Source organism: Phascolarctos cinereus, unplaced genomic scaffold, assembly GCF_003287225.1.
Source record: "Phascolarctos cinereus isolate Bilbo 61053 unplaced genomic scaffold, phaCin_HiC Scaffold_2;HRSCAF=192, whole genome shotgun sequence".
NCBI lineage: Eukaryota > Metazoa > Chordata > Mammalia > Diprotodontia > Phascolarctidae > Phascolarctos > Phascolarctos cinereus.
Window position 1 is genome coordinate 159,253,142 of NW_027555625.1, and position 19,671 is coordinate 159,272,812.

Sequence of the window (19,671 nt, forward strand, 5' to 3'; positions counted from 1 at the left end):
AAAGATTGGAGTAGAGCTGAACATATGATTCTAAAAAGTAATACCGTCTAGGAAAAGGTAAGAAGAGTAATTATCCCTTACAAATGAGGTGCGAAAGGAAGAACCAACACTTGGCGGAGGAGGGCTGGTAGTTCTGGAACCCTCCTCTCATCAGGAATGGGTTAAAAAGGACACAATACATACATGTCTAGAAGGGTATAAAAGTCTCCTAATTCAGAAAGAAATAAAAGGCTAAAGGGATAGAGAAGAGGGAAGGATTTTCAGAGGGAACCCCACTCACACCAGATCTTGGTTAAAGACAGAACAATATACACATTTAGAAGCGATTAAAAGTCTTCTATATATATAAAGAAAGAAATAAGAGGGTGAGAGAATAGGATAAGGGGAAGGGGCACAGAAAGGTGTCTAGATTAATGGGAATGGGGTAAAGAGGGAACACATTTATTTGGAAGGCTATAAAAGTCTTCTAAATTCAGATAGAAACAAGAGGGAAAGGGGAAAGAGTGAGAAGGAGAGGATAAAGGAGGGATCCTTGGAGGGGAGGAGAGGTTAAGTAACAGGAGGGCAAGGTAGCAGGTAGAAGTAAAACAGAGGAGTCAGGAGGGATAGGAAATAAGAGATACAAAGAAACATAAAATAAAGATCAGGAGTAGAATTTATTAGGGGAAAAAAGCAGAGGTAGTAATCACGATCTCAGACAACATTAAAGCTAAAGTAGATCTAATCAAAAGAGAAAAAGAGGGAAACTCTATGTCAGGCATATTAATCAATATTGTTTTAGACTATTTAAAATAACTAGACAATATAAAGTTGGAATATTGCTGTGGTATAGGAAATGATGATTTGGTGGATTTAGAAAAATATGGAAAGACTTGGACTTTATGAAGGAAGATGTTATCTACCCTCAGAGAAACAGAGCAGAAACAAGTACAGCATGGTCTTACAAACAGATGCATATGAATGTATGTGTGTATATATGTATGTGATTGTAGATATCGATGTATATATATGTATGTCTATATATGTTTATGTATATAAGGGTGTATGTACGTATGTGTACACACGTGCATGTTTGCTTAATTGTAGCCTTCTCAGAGGGGATAAGGGAGAGAACAAAGTAAAAAATGCACAGCAGAGAACAAAATAGAACCTACAGGGAAGTAAAGAAAACATGGACGGCTCTGAACACAATGGGTAGTATTTATTATATAGGCTTTCTTGAAACGGAAATTTATTGCTTTATATTTTGAATTTTCTCTTATGTTCTGCTGTGCACATTGCAATGTTTTTTTTATTTTGTATTTAAGTTTTATATTTAAGTTTGTTTCTTTTTTTTCTTATTTTGTATTTAAGTTTAAAATTTAAAAATTTACAAAAAAAAAAGAGGGATGGGGGAACCCTTTATATAAGATAACCCTGTATATAAGAGAAGTTAAAATACTGCAAGATACTTCTGGCAAAATATCATTTCACATTCAGTTGTATCTTTTGTAAAAAAAAAAATCAATGCATTATGTAGAAAAAATACTATTAGACAGAAAAGTAGCAGAATTTTTTTAATAACAAAGTGGTTTGTTGTTTTTTTACTTTTTTTTTTAGAAAAAAGAGAAAGTTTAAAAGATACACAAGGCTCACACAGTAAATTGTCAATGATAATTGTTCTTTTTTGTACCTTAACACTGACACAAAAGTTACATACTACCCCAGTGTTGTGTAGAGCATGAACAGAATGTACACAACAGTAACATAAACACAACAGAAGATGCAATGAGTATCCACTTTTAAATGATAGAGGACTGCCTCTTTCAAAATGCAAGCCAAAAAAAATCTGAAACCAAGTAATTTTAATTATATGCTCTGTTGCTACATATGTATTTGAAACGCTTGCCTCTCGTTCAGAAGCCAGGATAAACCAAAGGCAGAATACAATGAGAAATGATATGACTCACTTTCACTATTAGGCCACAGCAACAACAGAAAACAGTAACATTCCTTTGGTTGGTTTTTAATGCAGAATGACATAGATTTCTAATTTCTGTCTTGCTTTTTTTCCCTTTTACTTCCTTTCCAAATCTTTTAATCCACATTTCTGAGGTGTAGGTACTTTATGTCTTCTGGGCATTCTTCAGGTTCCACTTCTGCCCAAACATGATGCACTAAAGAGAAAATAAAGAGAAGATGAATAAGACTTCCCTTTTGCAATATGATGTAATCAAATTTAATTTTACAAATACTTGTCACTTTCTGGGATTCTGACACCCAGCTTCATTCATTCATATAGATTTATTCTCTTAGCTCAGAGTCTTCTAAGAGAACTAACTTTATGGGGCCATTTTGAGTCTGACTGTCCATCTCTGACACAGATAAACTGAACAGGTCATCTCTGCATCATGAACGTACTCACATCTTTACAATGAAACTCTGCTTGACTCCTTCCACTAATGGTACCCTCTTAGCTCTTTGATTTAATTTTTATTCACCTGTCTGGGTACATATTATATCCCCTTTAGTATTGAATGTAAATTCCCTGAGAGCAAAGATCGTTTCATTTTTTTAAAATCACTAGTGCCTATACCCAGCAAGTGTTTAATAAACAGCTGCTGAATTAAATTACTCAAGGGAGTCCAAAGAATGTCTCTGAATCTTGTGTGAGGAAAAAACAAAACAAGTTCTTTCCTTAAACTGCTGAGAATTTAACTTAAAATACAACTGACTGAGCCACCACACTGCTAAATGATCAACTATAACCAATAAAACCAAGTTTTCTGGGGAAAAAAATATTCTGTCTTTTCCTTATAAAAATGTGAATCTCTCTTACTTTCTAGGACCTCTCATTTCTAACTTTACTGACATTTATCAAAGAATTCAAAACACTACAAACGCTCATTCACCTCTGCCTCTAATTCTGCCTGACTTCCAGACTCAGCTCAAAATCCACTTGTCGCAAGCGGTCTTTCCTGGTCTCCCCTCCAATCCACCCTTGAGCTGCAAATGCTGCCCCTTCTGTGCTATCTTTATCCATGACATATGTGCCCAGTTATTTACATGTTGTATTTCTGAGGGCAGGACCTGGCTTTTTCACTTTGCTTTGTCGGTTGTGGTTTCTCTGTTGTTGTTGTTGTTGTTTGCTATTCTTTGTATTTCCATAGCTTAGCACAGTGTCTAGCACATAGTTACTCCTTTAACAATGCTTGCTGCCTGACAAATTATTCTGATAAAAGCTAACGAAAACCATTGGTAAGAGCATTTTAAGCACTGTAACACAGCTCTCCTATACCACTCCAGATGGGTCAGCTCCTGACTAGAAGGGTAGGTACGCAGGCAGGTATGTACCTATACTAAACCAACAATGTCAGCCGGAGGACATCCCAGTGCATCTGCACTCCAGGCTGGTTCTAGGTCCTCTAGGACCATATTGGGCATATAGGCTTGAGTTAGAACCAGACATTCTGCAGAATGAAGTCAAAGGGGGCTTGGGAAGCATTGCTAACATAAAGGGTAGTGGAGGTGACAGAATTCCAGCTGAGCTATTTAAAATCTGAAAAGAGGATACTGTTAAAGTGTGGCAGTCAATATGCCAGCAAATTTGGAAAACTCCACTTGGAAAAGATCAGTTTACATCCCAATTCTAAAAAAGGCAAGGCCAAGGAATACTCAAGTGACCAAATAAATTGTGCTCTTTTCACATACCAGCAAGGTTAGGGGTGGAGCCAAGATGGTGGAGTAAAAGCAGTGACTTGCTTGAGCTCTCCCCCAAACTCCTCCAAATATCCATAAAAAATGGCTCTAAACAAATTCTAAAGCAGCAACATCCACAAAAAGACAGCATAAAACAAATTTACAGCCCAAGACAGCTGGATGGTTGATCAGAAAGGTTTACTGCATCTACCAGGGAGAGGAGCACAGTTCGGCGTGGGTGCGCAGGCAAAGCAGGCCTCAACAAACCTGGAGCAGGCCTCAGAGGACTGAACTGCAGGTAGCTGTGGCAGTTTCCAGACTTCTCAACCCACAAACACCAAACACAACTTATGAGGTCAATGGGAAAATTCTGTGACTGCAGTGAGAGAGAGAGAAGGAAGCGAGGTCCCAGCCCTAGTCCCCAAGCTTGGCCCTGGGGCGGCAGTTGCTTCTGGAGCTTCTGGCCCACAGACTGATGGGGAATCAAGTGGCTGATCAGAGGGGCATTGCAGGGATCTCTATGCTGGTGCAGGATTCTCTTGCTTTGCCTGTGCTTGGATCTGGGTCACAATTCTGGGTGGCAGTCCTGGGGTGAGGAGGAGCGCTGGCATGGTAAAGAGGAAATACTCCTCACAGTTCCAAGGCAGAAAAGAGTGCTTGTGGTCACTCATAGACTAGAGCACAGGCCAGGAAAGGAGTAAACACCTTGCCCCTTATCATATCCCCTTGGAAGAACTTAAAATTATTTTTTTTAAACTGATGGCAACTTTAATATTTATAGTAGTAACATAAGTGCATGGTTTAAAATCCATTTAATTTTTTTATTCAGTATTTCATTTTTCCCCAGTTACATGTAAAAACAACTCATAACATTTGTTTTTAAAACTTTAAGCTCCAAATTCTCTCCCTTCCACCCTCCCCATCTCCCTTCACTGAGAAGGCAAGCAATTCGATATAGGTTATATATGTGTAGTCATACAAAACATTTCCATAATAGTCATGTTGTGAAAGAGCCCCCCCCAAAAAAAAACCCTCAAGAAAAATAAAGTAAGTTTAAAAAGTATGCTTCAATCTGTATTCAGATACCACCAGTTCTCTCTATGGGGATGGATAGCATTTTTTCATCATAATTTCTTCAGAATAGTCTTGGATCATTGTATTGCTGAGAACAGCTAAGTTATTCACAGCTGATCATCTTACAATATTGCTGTTACTTTCTACATAGTACAATTCACTTTGCATCAGCTCATGTAAGTCTTTCCAGGTTTTTCTGAACTCAGCCCGTTTATCATTTCTTATAGCACAATAGTATTCCATCACAATCACACACCACAATTTTTTCAGCCGTTCCACAATTGATAGGCATCTCCTCAATTTCCAATTCCTTGCCACCGGGAAAGAGCTGTTATAAACATTTTTGTACATATATGTCCTTTTCCTTTCTCTTTTTTATCTCTTTTGGGATATAGACCTAGGAGTGGTATTGCTAGGTCAAAGGGTATGCATGGTTTTATTGCCCTTTGGGCATAGTTCCAAATTGCTCTACAGAATGGCTGAATCAGTTCACAACTACACCAACAATGCATGAATGTCTCATTTTTCCCACATGCCTCCACTATTTGTTATTTTCCTTTTCTGTCCTATTAGCCAATCTAATAGGTATGAGGTAGCGCCTCAGAAATATTTTAATTTGTATTCCTCCAGTCAATAGTGAGAGTATTTTTTCATATGGCTATAGGTAGCTTTGATTACTTCATCTGAAAACTGTTCATATCTTTCAATCATTTATCAATTGGGGGATGGCTCTTATTTTTATAAATTTGACTCAGTTTTTTACATGTTTGAGAAATGAGGCCTTTATCAGAGAAACTTGCTTCAAAATTTTTTTTCTGACTATATTTCCATACATCCAATTCCACCCTAATTTATTCTATTCTCCCTCTCCTTTTAACCTGTCCCTCCTCAAAAGTGTTTTGCTTCTGACCACCTACTCCCCCAATCTGCCCTCCTTTCTATAACACGCTCCTTTTCTTATTCCCATCCCCTCATTCTTTCCTGTAGAGTAAGAAAGATTTCTATATCCAGTTGAGTGTGTATTTTATTTCCTCTTTGAGCCAATTCTGATGAGAGTAAGGTTCACTCACTCCCCTCTACCTTCCCCCTCCTCCCCTCTACTGTAAAAGCTTTTTCTTGCCTCTTTTATATAATTTACCCCATTCTACCTCTCCCTTTCTCTTTCCCTTTCTCTCAGTACATTTCCCTCTTACCCCTTAATTTTATTAAGATATCAACCCTTCATATTCAACTCACACCTGTGCCTATATATATATATATATATATATATATATATATATATATATATATATATATATATCCGCCTAACTGCCCTAATAATGAGAAAGTTCTTATGAGTTACAAGTATCATCTTTCCATGCAGGACTGTAAACTGTTTAAACTTTTTAAGTCCCTTATAATTTCCCTTTCCTGCTTACCTTTTTATGCTTCTCTTGAGTCTTTTATTTGAAAGTCAAATTTTCTATTCAGCTCTGGTCTTTTCATCAAGAATGCTTGAAAGTCCTCTATTTCATTGAATGTCCATTTTTCCCCTGAAGGATTATTCTCAGTTTTGCTGGGTAGGTGATTCTTGGTTGTAATCACAGCTCCTTTGCCCTCTGGAATATTACATTCCAGGCCCTCCAATCCTTTAATGTAGAAGCAGCTAAATCTTGTACCAACCTGACTGTGACTCCACCATACTTGAATTGTTTCTTTCTGGCTGCTTGCAATATTTTCTCCTTGACCTGGGAACTCTGGAATTTGGCTGTAATATTCATGGGAGCTTTTTGAGGATTTCTTTTAGGAGGTGATCGGTGATTCTTTCAATTTTTATTTTACCTTCTGGTTTGAGAATATCAGGGAAATTTTCCTTGATAATTTCTTGAAAGATGATGTCTAGGCTCTTTTTTTGATCATGACTTTCAGGTAGCCCAATTAATTTTTATCTCCTGGATCAGTTTTCCAGGTCAGTTGTTTTTTCAACAAGATATTTCACACTGCCTTCTATTTTTTCATTCTTTTGGTTTTGTTTTATTGTTTCTTGATTTCTCATAAAGTCATTAGCTTCCATTTGCTCAATTCTAATTTTATTTTCTTCACTGAACTTTTGTGTCTCCTTTTCCATTTGGCCAATTCTACTTTTTAAGGAGCCTTTTTTTTCCAGTGAATTTTTGTGCCTTTTTCCATCTGGCCAATTCTGCTTTTTAAGGCATTCTTCTTCTCGTTGTCTTTTTGGACCTCTTTTACCATTTGGTCTAGTCTGTTTTTTAAGATGTTATTTTCTTCAATTTTTTTTGGTCTCCTTTACCAAGATGTTGACTCTTTTCTCATGATTTTCTTGCATCACTCTCATTTCTCTTCCTAATTTGTCCTCTACTTCTCTTATTTTATCTTCAAAATACTTTTTGAGCTCTTCCATGCTCTGAGATCAATTTGTATTTTTCTTGGAGGCTTTGGATGTAGGAGCTTTTGACTTATCTTTTTCTGAGTGTATATTCTGAGCTTCCTTGTCACCATAGTAACTTTCTATAGTCAGAGTTTTTTCCACTGTTTGCTCATTTCCCCACCCTATTATTTGATTTTTAACTTTGTTAAAGTAGGGCTCTGCTTCCAGGGTGAAGGGCACACTGCCCCAAGTTTGAGGAGTTTATGCAGCTATTCTTAGAGATATTTCTAGGGACCTGTAAGTTTTCAGTTCTTCCAAGGTGGTATAATCTAAGGAGAGGTGTTTACTACTCTCCTGGACTGTGTTCTGGTCTGTAAGTGATCACAAGCACTCTTTCCTACCCCAGAACTGTGAGGAGGGCTCCCCCCGCCCAACTGTGGCCCCAAGCTCTGGTGTACTAGTGCTCTTCCTTGCCCTGGGACTGCCACCTGGACTGGAGTACAGGCAAAGCAATGGAATCCTGACCGCAGTGCTAGCAAAGAGACCCCTGTAATCTCCTTCTGATCAGTTGTTCAACTCCCTTACCCCTTACTATGGGCTGAGAGCTCCAGAAGTAACTGCTGCTGCTACTGATTCTGTGGCTCCCAAGGCCTGCTCCTGGTTTACTGGGGCTGGTCTGTGCTCCACTCTTATCCAGGTGTGACAGACCTTTCTTGCCAACCTTCTAAGTTGACTCTGGCGTCTGTGGACTGACATCTGGAAACTGCCACTGCTGCCATTGATTCAGTAGCCCTGAGGCCTGCTCCTGGTTTGCTGGGGCCCATTCTGTGCTGGCACAGTCTGAGCTGGATTGTGCTCCACTCTCACCCAGATGCAACAGACCTTTCCTGCTGACCTAAGTTGTCTTGGGCTGGAAATTTGTTTTGCTCCATCTTTTTCTGGGTTCTGCCACTCTAGATTTTGTTTAGAATCATTATTTAAAGGTGTTTGGGGGTAGAGCTCAAGGGAGTCCCTGCCTTTACTTGGTCTTCTTGGCTCCACCTCCTCTTTTATTCCCCAAATTTCTTTAAAAAGCTATCTATAACCAGCATCCTCATTTTTTCTTCTCCACCCCTTGCAGTGTCTTCTATACTCACCACCCTTAACATTCAAAGTCCTCCATAATCTTTAGATCACCTTGAATTTGAAAACTTATCTCATGCTATTCCCCTCAAAATACTCCATGTTCCATGCAAATAAAACTGTTGCTCTGATACATGCCCTGTGTTTCCTGCCTCTGCACTCTGCTGACTCAGGCTGTCCTCTACAGCTATGTTCCTTTAAGTCCCAACTAAAACCTCATTGTCTACAGGAAGCCTTTCTCAATCCTTCTTAATTCTAGTGCCATCTTGCTGTTAATTATTTCCTATTTATCCTGTATACAGCTTGTTTGTAAATATTTGCTTGTTGTTGTCCCATTAGATGGGAAATCCTTAAGGCAGCGACTATCTTTTGCATCTTTTTGTATCCCCAAAGCACTTAACACAGTGTCTGACACATTTAAAAATGCTTATTAACTGACTGACTGAAAATTCTTCCTCCATTTCTATCTGTTGAATCCCTACCAGGAACAAATACAAAATTTATCATTTAAAGTCCTTCATAACCCACTCCCCTCCTACCTTTCTAGACTTCTTACACCTTATTCCCCTATACATACTCTTCCATCCAGTGACAATGGCCTCCTGGCTGTTCCACAAACATGACACTCCATCTCTTGCCTCTAGTCATTCTCTCTGGATGACCCTCATGCCTGGAATGCCCTCCCTCCTCCTCTCTATCTACTGACCTCCATGGATTTCCCTTCAGTCCCAACTAAAACCCCACCTTCTACAGAAAGCTTTTTCTAACTCCTCTTAATTCTAATGCCTTCCCTCCAGGAGCATCCTCCCCCACCATTTTTTCAGCTTTCTTTTGTACCATCTTCCCCCATTAGATTGCAAGCTCTTTAAGGGCAGAACCTATATTATTATTTGCACCCCTAGTCCACAGCAGTGTGCCTGCCATATAGTAGGCACTTAATAAATGTTTATTGACTCCTGACTATTCCTTCAGCTGAACCTCAAAAAGGTAATTTGTTTATACTTCTCATGTATTTATCATTTATTATTTTGTATTTGTTTCATGAATTGAAACAAATACCATACAAGAATATAGAGAAGTGCACAGAATAAGAAAGAATAGGTGGGTTGCAATTTTTATCAATGTAGGAAATAGTCACATCAATAATCTCATTGAAATATATTATAGTTGCTTATGCTGACTGGTAACATCACAAATTCATTTTATCCAACCTCAGTTGGGCCCTCACTGCTGCAAGGGAGTCCTTTTATTTGTCTCTAATTCATTTCCTGTCTCACTTCCAATAGAAGTTATTCTAAACCTCTCTGCTTTCCTCAAGCTCTCCACACTTCTTCCTCCTCCCCACTGTCTCTGCTAAGAACCTGGGCTTTTAGTTTACTGAAAAAATTGAGGTCGTTCAACTTGAATTCCTTTTTTTCCCATCTCCTTCATCTCAAAACCCCTTGATAAAATCTCCCACTCTTTCCTCCTTTCTCCCACAAAAAGATGGCCTTTATAATTGCCAAGATAAAATCCCTCCACATGTACACTTAATCCAATCTTCTGCTGCTTTTTCCCCATCAGAGTGAATTCTCAACCACTTCCCTTTTGAATTTCTGAGCTCTCCCTATTAACTTGCTCTCTCTCTACTGCCTTCAAAGTCTCTTCCATCCTTAAAAACCCCTTCACTATCCCTTACCTCAAGCTCTCAGCTATATCTCTCCTCCCTTTCTCAGTTGTACTCCATTAAATACCTATGTGCAGGGGCGGCTAGGTGGCACAGTAGATAGAGCACCAGCCCTGGAGTCAGGAGGACCTGAGTTCAAATCTGGCCTCAGACACATAACACTTACTAGCTGTGTGACCCTGGGCAAGTCACTTAACCCCACTGCCTAGCAAAAAACAAAACTATGTGCATTTGCTGTCTTCAATCCCTCTCCCATTTGCAACTCGGCTTTCAACCTCATTACTCACCTGAAACTGCCCTCTCCAAAGTTACCAACGATCTCTTAATTACCAAATCTAATAATTTTTTCTCAATTCTTCTCTCCACCTATCTGTTGCATTTGACGTGGCTGACCACCTCTTACTTCTGGATAACCTTTCTTCTTTAGGTGTTCATGACACTTACCTCTCCTGGTTCTCCTCTTACTTGTCTGACCATATCTTCCCAGCCTTCTTGGCTGGTTCAACATCTACATCTTGATTCCTAATTGTAGATGTTCCCCCCAAGTTCTGTCCTGAGCCCTATTTTCTTCTCCCTCTATACTCTCTTGGTAACCTCTTCAGCTAACATGGGTTTAACTATTATCTCTATGCAGATGATCTCAGATCTATTTATACAGCCTTAGTATCTCCCACCAGCTTCCATATTGCATAACCAGGTCCCCAGTGAACATTTCAAACTTGCTATTTCCAAAATATCTTAAATATAGCACATCTAAAATTGAACTCATTCTCTTTTCTCCTAATCCTCTAATCCAAATGTCCCAATTTCTCAAGAAGGTACCTCTAATTCTTCCAGTTTCTCGGATTAATAATCTCAGCATTATCTTTGATTCCTCACTCAACATGTCCAAACAATTGCCAAATCTTGCTGCTTTAAAACTTCATGATGTCTTTTGCATCTGACCTCTCATCTACGTTCACATAGCTACCATCTTGGTTCAGACCCTCATCACCTCTCCCCTACATTACTTCATCAACATTAGTCTCATGTCTCTAACCACCATAATCCATCCTACAAAGTACAGCCAAAGTAATCTTCCTTAAAGCACAGATGAGACATATGACTCTCTTATTCAACCAGTGACTTCCTACTGATTCTAAGATAAGATTACAAATTTGCCTTTAATGTTTAAAACACTTCGCAGTCTAGTTCTAACCTATCTTTCCAGCCTCATTAGATATAACTCCCCCTCTTGACTCTGGGATACAGTCAAACTGCCCTTCTGTCCATTCCTCACTCATGACACTCCATTTCCCTTCTCTGGTCCTTTGCACTGGCAATCCCATGTCACTGGAATTGCATTCTCTCCTTAGCTCTGCCTCAAAGAGTCCCTCTCATCCTTCGAGATTCAAATCATGCACCATGAAGCCTTTCCTGATTCCCCTAAACCACTAATGCCTTCTCTCTCAAACTACCTTGATTTTTACTACTTTGTATCTATTTATTTTTATTCACTTTATGTAAATAAACTTGGTCTCTTTCTCTTCTCCCTTCCACTAGGATGTAAGTTCATTGTGCATAGGGACTGTTTATTCTTTGTACTTATATTCTTAGTACCTAGCACAGTGTACATAGTAGGGGCTTAATACTTGTTGATTTATTGTTTGGTTGACTTGTATGTATGTCGTTTTTGTATTAGCTTCTAAGTTCCAAGAAGGTAAAAAGTATGGCTTATTCAAAGTTGTTTCCCTCCTTTTACCTGGTACAGTAAGTATTCTGGATATGGGAGGTACTTAATGTGAGTTGAATTAAGTTGTTAATAAGTTTCCAGTAATAAATATAAGAAATAAAGTACTGATGCACACTAGAAAAATATAGATATTTTGATTACTGTAACAGTCATTCCTGAAAAAAACAAGTCTGCTTATCACCCAGAAAACTACCAGGAGCACTTGGACTGCAATTTGAAAATGCTAGTTGAGGATACCTACCCACATCCTAAGACTCACTCATGAGGCAATGCTCTGTTTCAAGTCTCCCTTTAAAAAAAAAAACCTTTACCCCTTCTGTTTTTTCTTGAACACAATAATGTAGGGAAACTGGACCAAGGCTATGGACCACTAGTCTGAAGTATCCTGAGAGTGGAGCAGCTCACTATCTTATTAGGAAGCAGTATAAAAGAGGCAGGTAAAAGCTAGCAGAGAGGCCCATTGAGGTAATTTTAGAAACACCATACCTATGTATTATTATTCAACCTGAGGAGTAAGTTTCTTTGGAAAAGAGCAATATGCTCAGAATTGAAATTCAGTCATAATGAGGTAAAGCAGAATTTGCTTCCCTCTGAAAGCTACTGAAAATATCCCTCCCAGTTGTTCCCTACATCCCTGCCCTGGGTAGGAGAGGGAACCTTCTGTTGATACTTTTTATCATTACAGCACAGAGTCATTTCTAAGGGGGAAACTCCTCCTACTAGATTGAACCCCTCTTTGTAAGAAAAAGAAAAATTTAAAAATAAATATCTGATACAGTAAACACATCTGACAATATGAACATAACAAGGTTGAACAGGTCATGTGCAAAGGCAGTCTTCCCTCTAATGTCTCAGTGCTGAGAAGGCTTGATGATTTGAGAATGACAGATTCCCTCCCTGGCTGTTTCCTGTCAGCCTCATGGGACATGGAACTGTTAAACCTTTTGAGACGAGAAAGTTTCCCCTTTTTGGCTCTGAGTAGGAAGGAATGAAGATAGAGTAGGCCTTTACAAAAAGGAATGACTCCACCCCTGGCCGTTCTCTTCTTTTAACCATCCAGGTGGTATCATGTAACTCTTAAGGCTTCCAATGAAGGCTGGTGGAAGGCTGGCTCTTCTCCATCCTGGCTCCATAGCAACCAGTACAACGAACAATTCCAGTAAACATCAGAAGGGGTTTCTCCCCTCTTCTGAATGAGAAACAACTGTCACTGGAGACTTAATCTAATTCTATAACCAAGTTTTTAGAAAGACTGAAAGAAAATAAGGCTAACTAAAGATTGTTACCCTATGCACATAGTTAAAAATCAATAACTTCCTAAAAATAAAATTAATTTCTTGATAAAATGTTTCATGGTCCCTCTTAACAGCACTAAATAAATCTAAGTCACATAAATCAGTAATCCACCTATTTACCTACTTCTCATTTCACAAAAAAGATATATTTAAAAATACTACTTTATTAAGTCCAAAGGTCCTCCCAAAGTCAGAAAACTTTTTTTCTATATTATATAAAAAAAACTTTGTATCATCTACCACAATAACATAAAAATAAAATGAAACTATGTTTGCTCAATAATTTTTTATGAAACGAGGACAGGCCTTACCAAGGTAGTTTCTACACTAAGGCAACACAAGATTCTGCTACGTTCACTATTATTTATATGTGGAAAAATTAAGGTCATTTCTTTTTTTTTTAAGCCTATTTTCACATTAGTCATGATGTACAGAAGAATTAGAACTAATGGGAGAAACCACAGAAAAGAAGAAATAAAATACAACAACAAAAGAAAAGGAAAGCAAATAGTATGCTTCCATCTGCATTCAGATGCCATAGTTCTTTCTCTGGATGTGGACAGCATTTTCCATTGTGAGTCTTTTGGAGTTGTCTTCCATCCTTGCACTGCTGAGAAGGGCTCAGTCTATCAAAGTCAGTCATCACACAACATGGCTGTTACTGTGTAAAATGTTCTCCTCTTTCTGCTCATTTCACTCAGCATCAGACCATAAGAGTCTTTCCAGGTTTTTCTGAAGTCAGCCCTTTCATCATTTCTTAGAGCACAATAGCATTCCATTACATTCATATACTACAACTTGTTCAGCCGTTCCCCAATTGATGGGCATTCTCTCAATTTCCAATTCTTTGCCACCACAAAAAGAGCTGTTATAAATATTTTTGTACATGTGGGTCCTTTTCCCATTTGTATGATGTCTCATTGTAAGAGTCCTAGGAGTGCTATTGCTGGGTCAACGGGTATGCACATTTTTACATCCCTTCGGGCATAGTTCCAAATTGCTCTCCAGAATGGTTGGATCAGTTCACAACTCTACCAACAATGCATCAGTGTTCCAATTTTCCCACATCTTCCCCGACATTTATCATTTTTCTGTTTTGTCATGTTAGCCAATCTGATAGGTATGATGTGGTACCTCAGGGTTGTCTTTCTGCTGGCTCAGCTGTTCCAGGGTTTTTCCTGGGGCAATATTTTCTGAGCTTTCAGAGTAAGGGAAGGTGAGAGCAACTTACTTCTTACTCTGCCATCTTAGCTCACCCTGGTACACTTTAGCCAAAATTAAGGTCATTTCAATGGTACACATTATTTTTGCACTGTTGAGATAGATGATATAAAACATGGACTTGTGATTTCAAAGAAAGTTTGGCATAAATCAATAAAATACAGAAATGGAATGAGGGATCATCACTTATATAGAAGGCTGATCAATGGAACATTCTTTTCAGTAGGCTGACTTAAAGATGTCTCACTAAATGTGCTCTGGTTCATTAGGAGACCTGATTAGCCCACGATACTTCCTCCTCTTCACACAAAAGTCAAGTTGATAAAAATAAACAAAAAAGCAGGCAGGTTCCAAAATCACTGGTTTCAAGTCTTGCATTTGATAACTGAAGTGCTAGTGTGTTTTTCCGGTGTGCTATACTCACAAAATAATTCCAATTGAGTAAATACTTAAATCAAGGAGTATGCAGTTTCACTAGTGTCAGACATTTTTAGGCAGCATCATTACAGCCAGAAAAAGAAAACCTAGTGCAAAAACTAAGAAGCTATTTATCATTAAAAAAATAAGAAAACAAAACTAATAGGTACACTTCTGGGAGTTTAGTTGAACTGAAGGATGGGAGTGGAATTTTTTTTTTGGCATGTTTTGTTTGGCTTTTTAAGGAGAAGGAAAATCTTGTTGAAAGAAGTGACTCAAAAATCTTTTCTCCAGGGAGAAAATGGTGAAAATAATTTGTCCTTGAAGATGACAGAAAATATTGATTCCCACTGGAAAAGCAAAGAAGATTTAAGGAACGAAGGAGGGAAAAAAAAACAACTAAGTTGACTTTGTCCATTTGATAAAACAAGTAGTTACATTTGCTGTGTGTTATATGTAGAAATGCTGTAATCCTCAGAATGTCAGTTGAACCTGACAGGATTTTACCTCCAAAAAGGCATCTGTCCTCCATATGTCAAAATTACACAAGAGTCTTTAAAGATATAATTTTGTTCAATGACACTCTGCTATAATCAAACAAAACAAATAAACAAAAAAGAGCATCAAGACAGATATGTGCTCTCCAAATGTATCTGCTGGCATCATGAGGAATGTCCAGCGAAGACAACTAATCAAAGAGAGATTCCTCATAAATGGTGAGGTCCCCCAGAAGACCCGGTTTATAGATGACATCATGCTGATGGCAACAAACTTCAGAGAAATGTAGTCTCCCTCATATGGACTGTTAGGCTATATTCACTTAAGAGCATATGACTGCATCATACGTACAGGAAAAACCAAGTGCTTTGTCTCTCACTACCTAGTGCTAGGTCACATATTCAGACAGAATGAGGAACAGCTCTGTGCCCAATAGTGGCACTCTGTGGTGAGGAATGGTCTCATGCCCTAGGTTGTGTACCAGGAAAGAAGTTCAAAAGCAAGCAAGTATCCGCAGTATAATTCAGGCCTCTGGTGCAGAGCATGATCAGCTTCTAGCCCAATCTGAAGTCTGCAGAGGAACAATCCAGGCAGGAATCTCAGACCAAATAGAAGCCTGCAGTTCTACCTTTCTGAACCTATGCAGCTTCCCAGCTGTCTGATAGTGAATGAGGCCAGCCACAATGCGTTGTTGCTCAGACCTAAACCCAGGTCAGGAACTTGTAGAGCTCAGATGAGGGAGGTAACAATTAGACATTGCCCTAAATCACATCATGTAGTGAGGCACTGAAAGCCTACAGGCCCTCAGCCTTAGCTGTCCCTGAGGGCTTGGAAAAACAAAACAGTCAACACCCCTAAGAAAGCAGCAACAAGACCAGCCCCAATCTTCCTCTCCAAAAGTGCACAGAGCCTGGCTCCTAACATCAAGTCCAAAGTCAAGAAATAGGCTGAAAGAATAAACAAACAAAAAAATAATCCAACCACAGAAAGCTATTGTAGTGAAGGAACTCTCAAGACACAAACCAAGAAGAGAACGACTCCAAAATATCTACAGGCAAAGCCTCAAAGAAAAACACATCTTGGACACAAATTCAACCAGAATACCTGGAAGGGATGAAGTAAGACTTTAAAAAACAAAGTTTTAAAATTTTTAAATAAATGAAATGAGATCCCTAGAGGAAAAAAATTAGAAAAGAAATGAGAACCACACATAAAAGAGCTGGAAAAAGAATTAACAGCTTGGGGACGGAATAGGCATTTATACAGCACCTATTACATACCAGGTACTGTACAAAGTGCTTTACAAATATTATCTCATTTGATCCTCACAACAGTTCAAGGAAATAGTTGCTGTTATTATCTCCATTTTATAATTGAGGAAAATGAGGCAAACAGAAGTTTACCCAGAGTCACACAGTAAGTGTTTGAGACTGGATTTGAACTCAGGTCTTCCTCACTCCAAGTCTAGAGCTCTATCTACTGCTTCTACCTGCTTTACACAAAGAGGAAACCTTGCCAAAGCAATAAACTCCCTGAAAAGAAAAATGGACCAAACAGAAGCCAATAACTCCATAAGACAATAAGAAATACTAAAACAAAGTCAAATCCTGAAAAAAAATATAGAAGAAAATGTAAGACATCCAATAACAAAAAATGACTGACCTAGAAAAAACAGTTAAGGAGAGACTGATTAAGAATCAATGAGACAAAGACACTAATTGAGACAATAGCTTCAGTAAGGGTATACTACAAAACAAATCTTCAAATGTCAACAGTATTCCTATATAATAATAAACACAATAAGCAATAACAGAAAGGGAAATCCCATCCTAAATAACTACCAAATGCAGAAAACATCTGGAAATCAATCTCCCAAAGCACATAAAAGACTCAGTTTAGTTTCGATTACAAAGTGTTTCTTAAAGAAATAAAGGGTAATTTAAATAGCTGGAGAAATATTCAACGTTCATGGCTAGGCCATTCCAATATAATAAAATGACAATACTACCAAAATTAACGACATACTTTCCCCCAATAGAAAGTAAGCTCTTCAGTGTCAAGGACTTCTGCTCAGCACCCAGCACAGTGTTTCATACACCATACATGCTTAACAAATATTTGTTGAATGCTGATGTTGTTCTAATGGCATGACGACTAGAAGTTCTTATGTATTTGGGAAGCAATACACTGTTTTCAATGATCCCAAACTACTGGCTTATTTCAGACCTCATCTTTTGAAGACAGCAATGCTCCTACTGACATTATATGAGTGTGAATCATAATCTCAGAAAAATCAAAACTGTGAATGAGGTAAAGAAAATAGGAGCCAATAATGATAGCCAATGTTAGCTTACATACAAAATATGGCATAAACAACATCATCAAGATCAGGTATGACCAGAAGAAGAGGTTAGCTGACCATGTTGTAAGAGTGAGGAATATAGATGGACACTCAAAATGTTGCACTGACATATACAAAATTGTGGTTTTGGGGTTTTTTGTTTTAATTACCCAGAGGATAGCCCCTAGATCCTGAGGAAGACTTTATGGAAGGAGGTGTACAAGAATCTCACAGGATGGAGGAGCTGCAACCTGCACCAATGGATCACAGAGTTGCTCAAATTCAGTCTACTGAATGACCAAAAAAGGCCTCTAAGATTCCTTTGAACTTTGAGACTCTATGATACTCCTCAGCAGAGTACCGGACTAGTTGGTGTGGAAGACACAAAATCTATATGATACATGATCCTTTCCTTCAGGGAGCCTGCAGTCCCAGTTGAGATAGTAAGACATGAAAAAAAAAATCTAATTGCCTCATGATTCATTATGATGATGAAAAGAGACAGGGGAAGATACATTTTACATGAAGCCCTCACATTCTGTTCCTATTAAAAAGAGGTCAATTGGGCTCTCTAGTCATCATTTATACTACTGCATATCTGACTCAGGAAGCTCAAACGCTTAAAATTCACCTGCTATATATGCAGTGGCTAAGTGAAGATCATCAACTGGTTCAGAGAGCATCTAAGTCTCTAAGTTTAGTCTCCCTTATGTGAGAAAGAAGCCAACCTAATTAGAATTACTCTGAATTGTGAAAAGCCCATGTAACTGACATTTTAGCAATGAAAACTAAGAGATTTAATCTAAAGGGAAGGAAAAAGAAGACTTCAAATACCTCAAACTAGCAATCAGTAAAAAAAAAAAAGCATGAGATTTTGGAAGGGTAATTACTATGATGTCTGTTTTTTGGAGTGTGCACCAAATCAATCGTGCCAAAATTCAACACAAAAGAGTATACTTTAATGTGAAATATTCACAAATAATTTCAAAATAATCTGCTTCTCTCAGGAAATCACATGCTACCTTCTGCTGAAAAGTAGCAACTAACCAGCCCAGCTGGTTGCTGTCAAAAGGAAAGAAATGGTATATGACTACATATCTGTGAGTAGAAAAGGTCACAGTTGCATTCTGTGGCATGCTAGATACTCCACATTTTTATGCATACCTGTGTTTTCAAATGTAACATACCTGAATGTTTCCAAACAACACAGGTGCTTGTTTGGGTGATGTTATTGCCTTTGCAATTTATTCTCTCTGACCTTTAAAAGAGAAATCATTCATCTACGTGGCCACCCTCCAAATAATTCATTCATTTAACAAGCAAACATAAATTAAGTACCCATTATCTGCAGGGCACTGTGCGGCACCCAGAATACAGATAATAGGAAACCTATCTGGGCAACCATCTAGCAATAAAGTGTGTTAACCCATTGTGTGGGCTTGATAACTGCTGCAAAGTTTAAAAATAGACAAAAAAACAAATAAACCAACCCCTCTCTGAATATTTTAGCCTGATGTAATGCCATTTCAGTGTTTCATGACATCCTGCCACGGACTTAAAACTAAATTCTACTGGGACAGCTTTTAAAGTTACTTTTAACTATCACAGAACAGTGCTTTTGTTTCTGGGTTTTTTTTTTAAAGCAAAATAAACAATGAAACGCTTGCCTGACTAGAACAAAAAGTCTCTGGCAACTATAGACTATCATACATACAATGAAGAAACCTATTCCCATTTTTGCCACTAACTTACTATGTGTTTCATTAAACCACATTACCTCTTTCCTTTAGAGTTTTTCTATACAATGAAAATAAGTTTTTTATTGTTGTTATCGAGTCATTTCAGTGGGACCACCCCCCCAAAAAAACCTGGGGGTTTCTTGGCAAAGATACTGGAGTGATTTGCCATCTCCTTGCCCAGCTCATTTTACAGATGAGGAAACTGAGGCAAACAGAGTTAAGTAACTTGCCCAGGGTCACACAGTTAGTAAATGTCTAAAGCCACATTTGAACTCAGGTCCTCCTGACTCCAGAGCCAGTACTCTATCTACCACACCACCTAGCTGCAGGAAAATAAGCTTACCTGGTCATTTATTCCTATAAGATTCTAGGTATAACCCTACTGGAAGAAAATGTTTGATTTATTCCAAGGTTATAAGCCATTTGGTTACATTAGCCCTAGTACTCACATCTTAAGTACCCTTTGCCCCTAGGGCCCTTCAAGATTGTAGGGTGGGGCAAAGAGCTACTCCCTAAACCT

General features: G+C 38.4%; 1 protein-coding gene across 3 annotated transcripts in view; it reads right to left on the reverse strand.

Moving 5' to 3' along the window:
- Positions 1-1,543: 1,543 nt before the first annotated feature.
- The window catches only part of DTD1 (D-aminoacyl-tRNA deacylase 1), a 213,320-nt gene continuing 195,192 nt past the window's right edge, over positions 1,544-19,671 (reverse strand). For all 3 annotated transcript variants that reach the window (XM_020986678.2, XM_020986653.2, XM_020986671.2), the window contains one exon: positions 1,544-2,156. In XM_020986678.2, the coding sequence (XP_020842337.1) occupies positions 2,106-2,156 (51 nt within the window). In that variant the 3' untranslated portion in view covers positions 1,544-2,105. The remainder of the gene's footprint in view (positions 2,157-19,671) is intronic.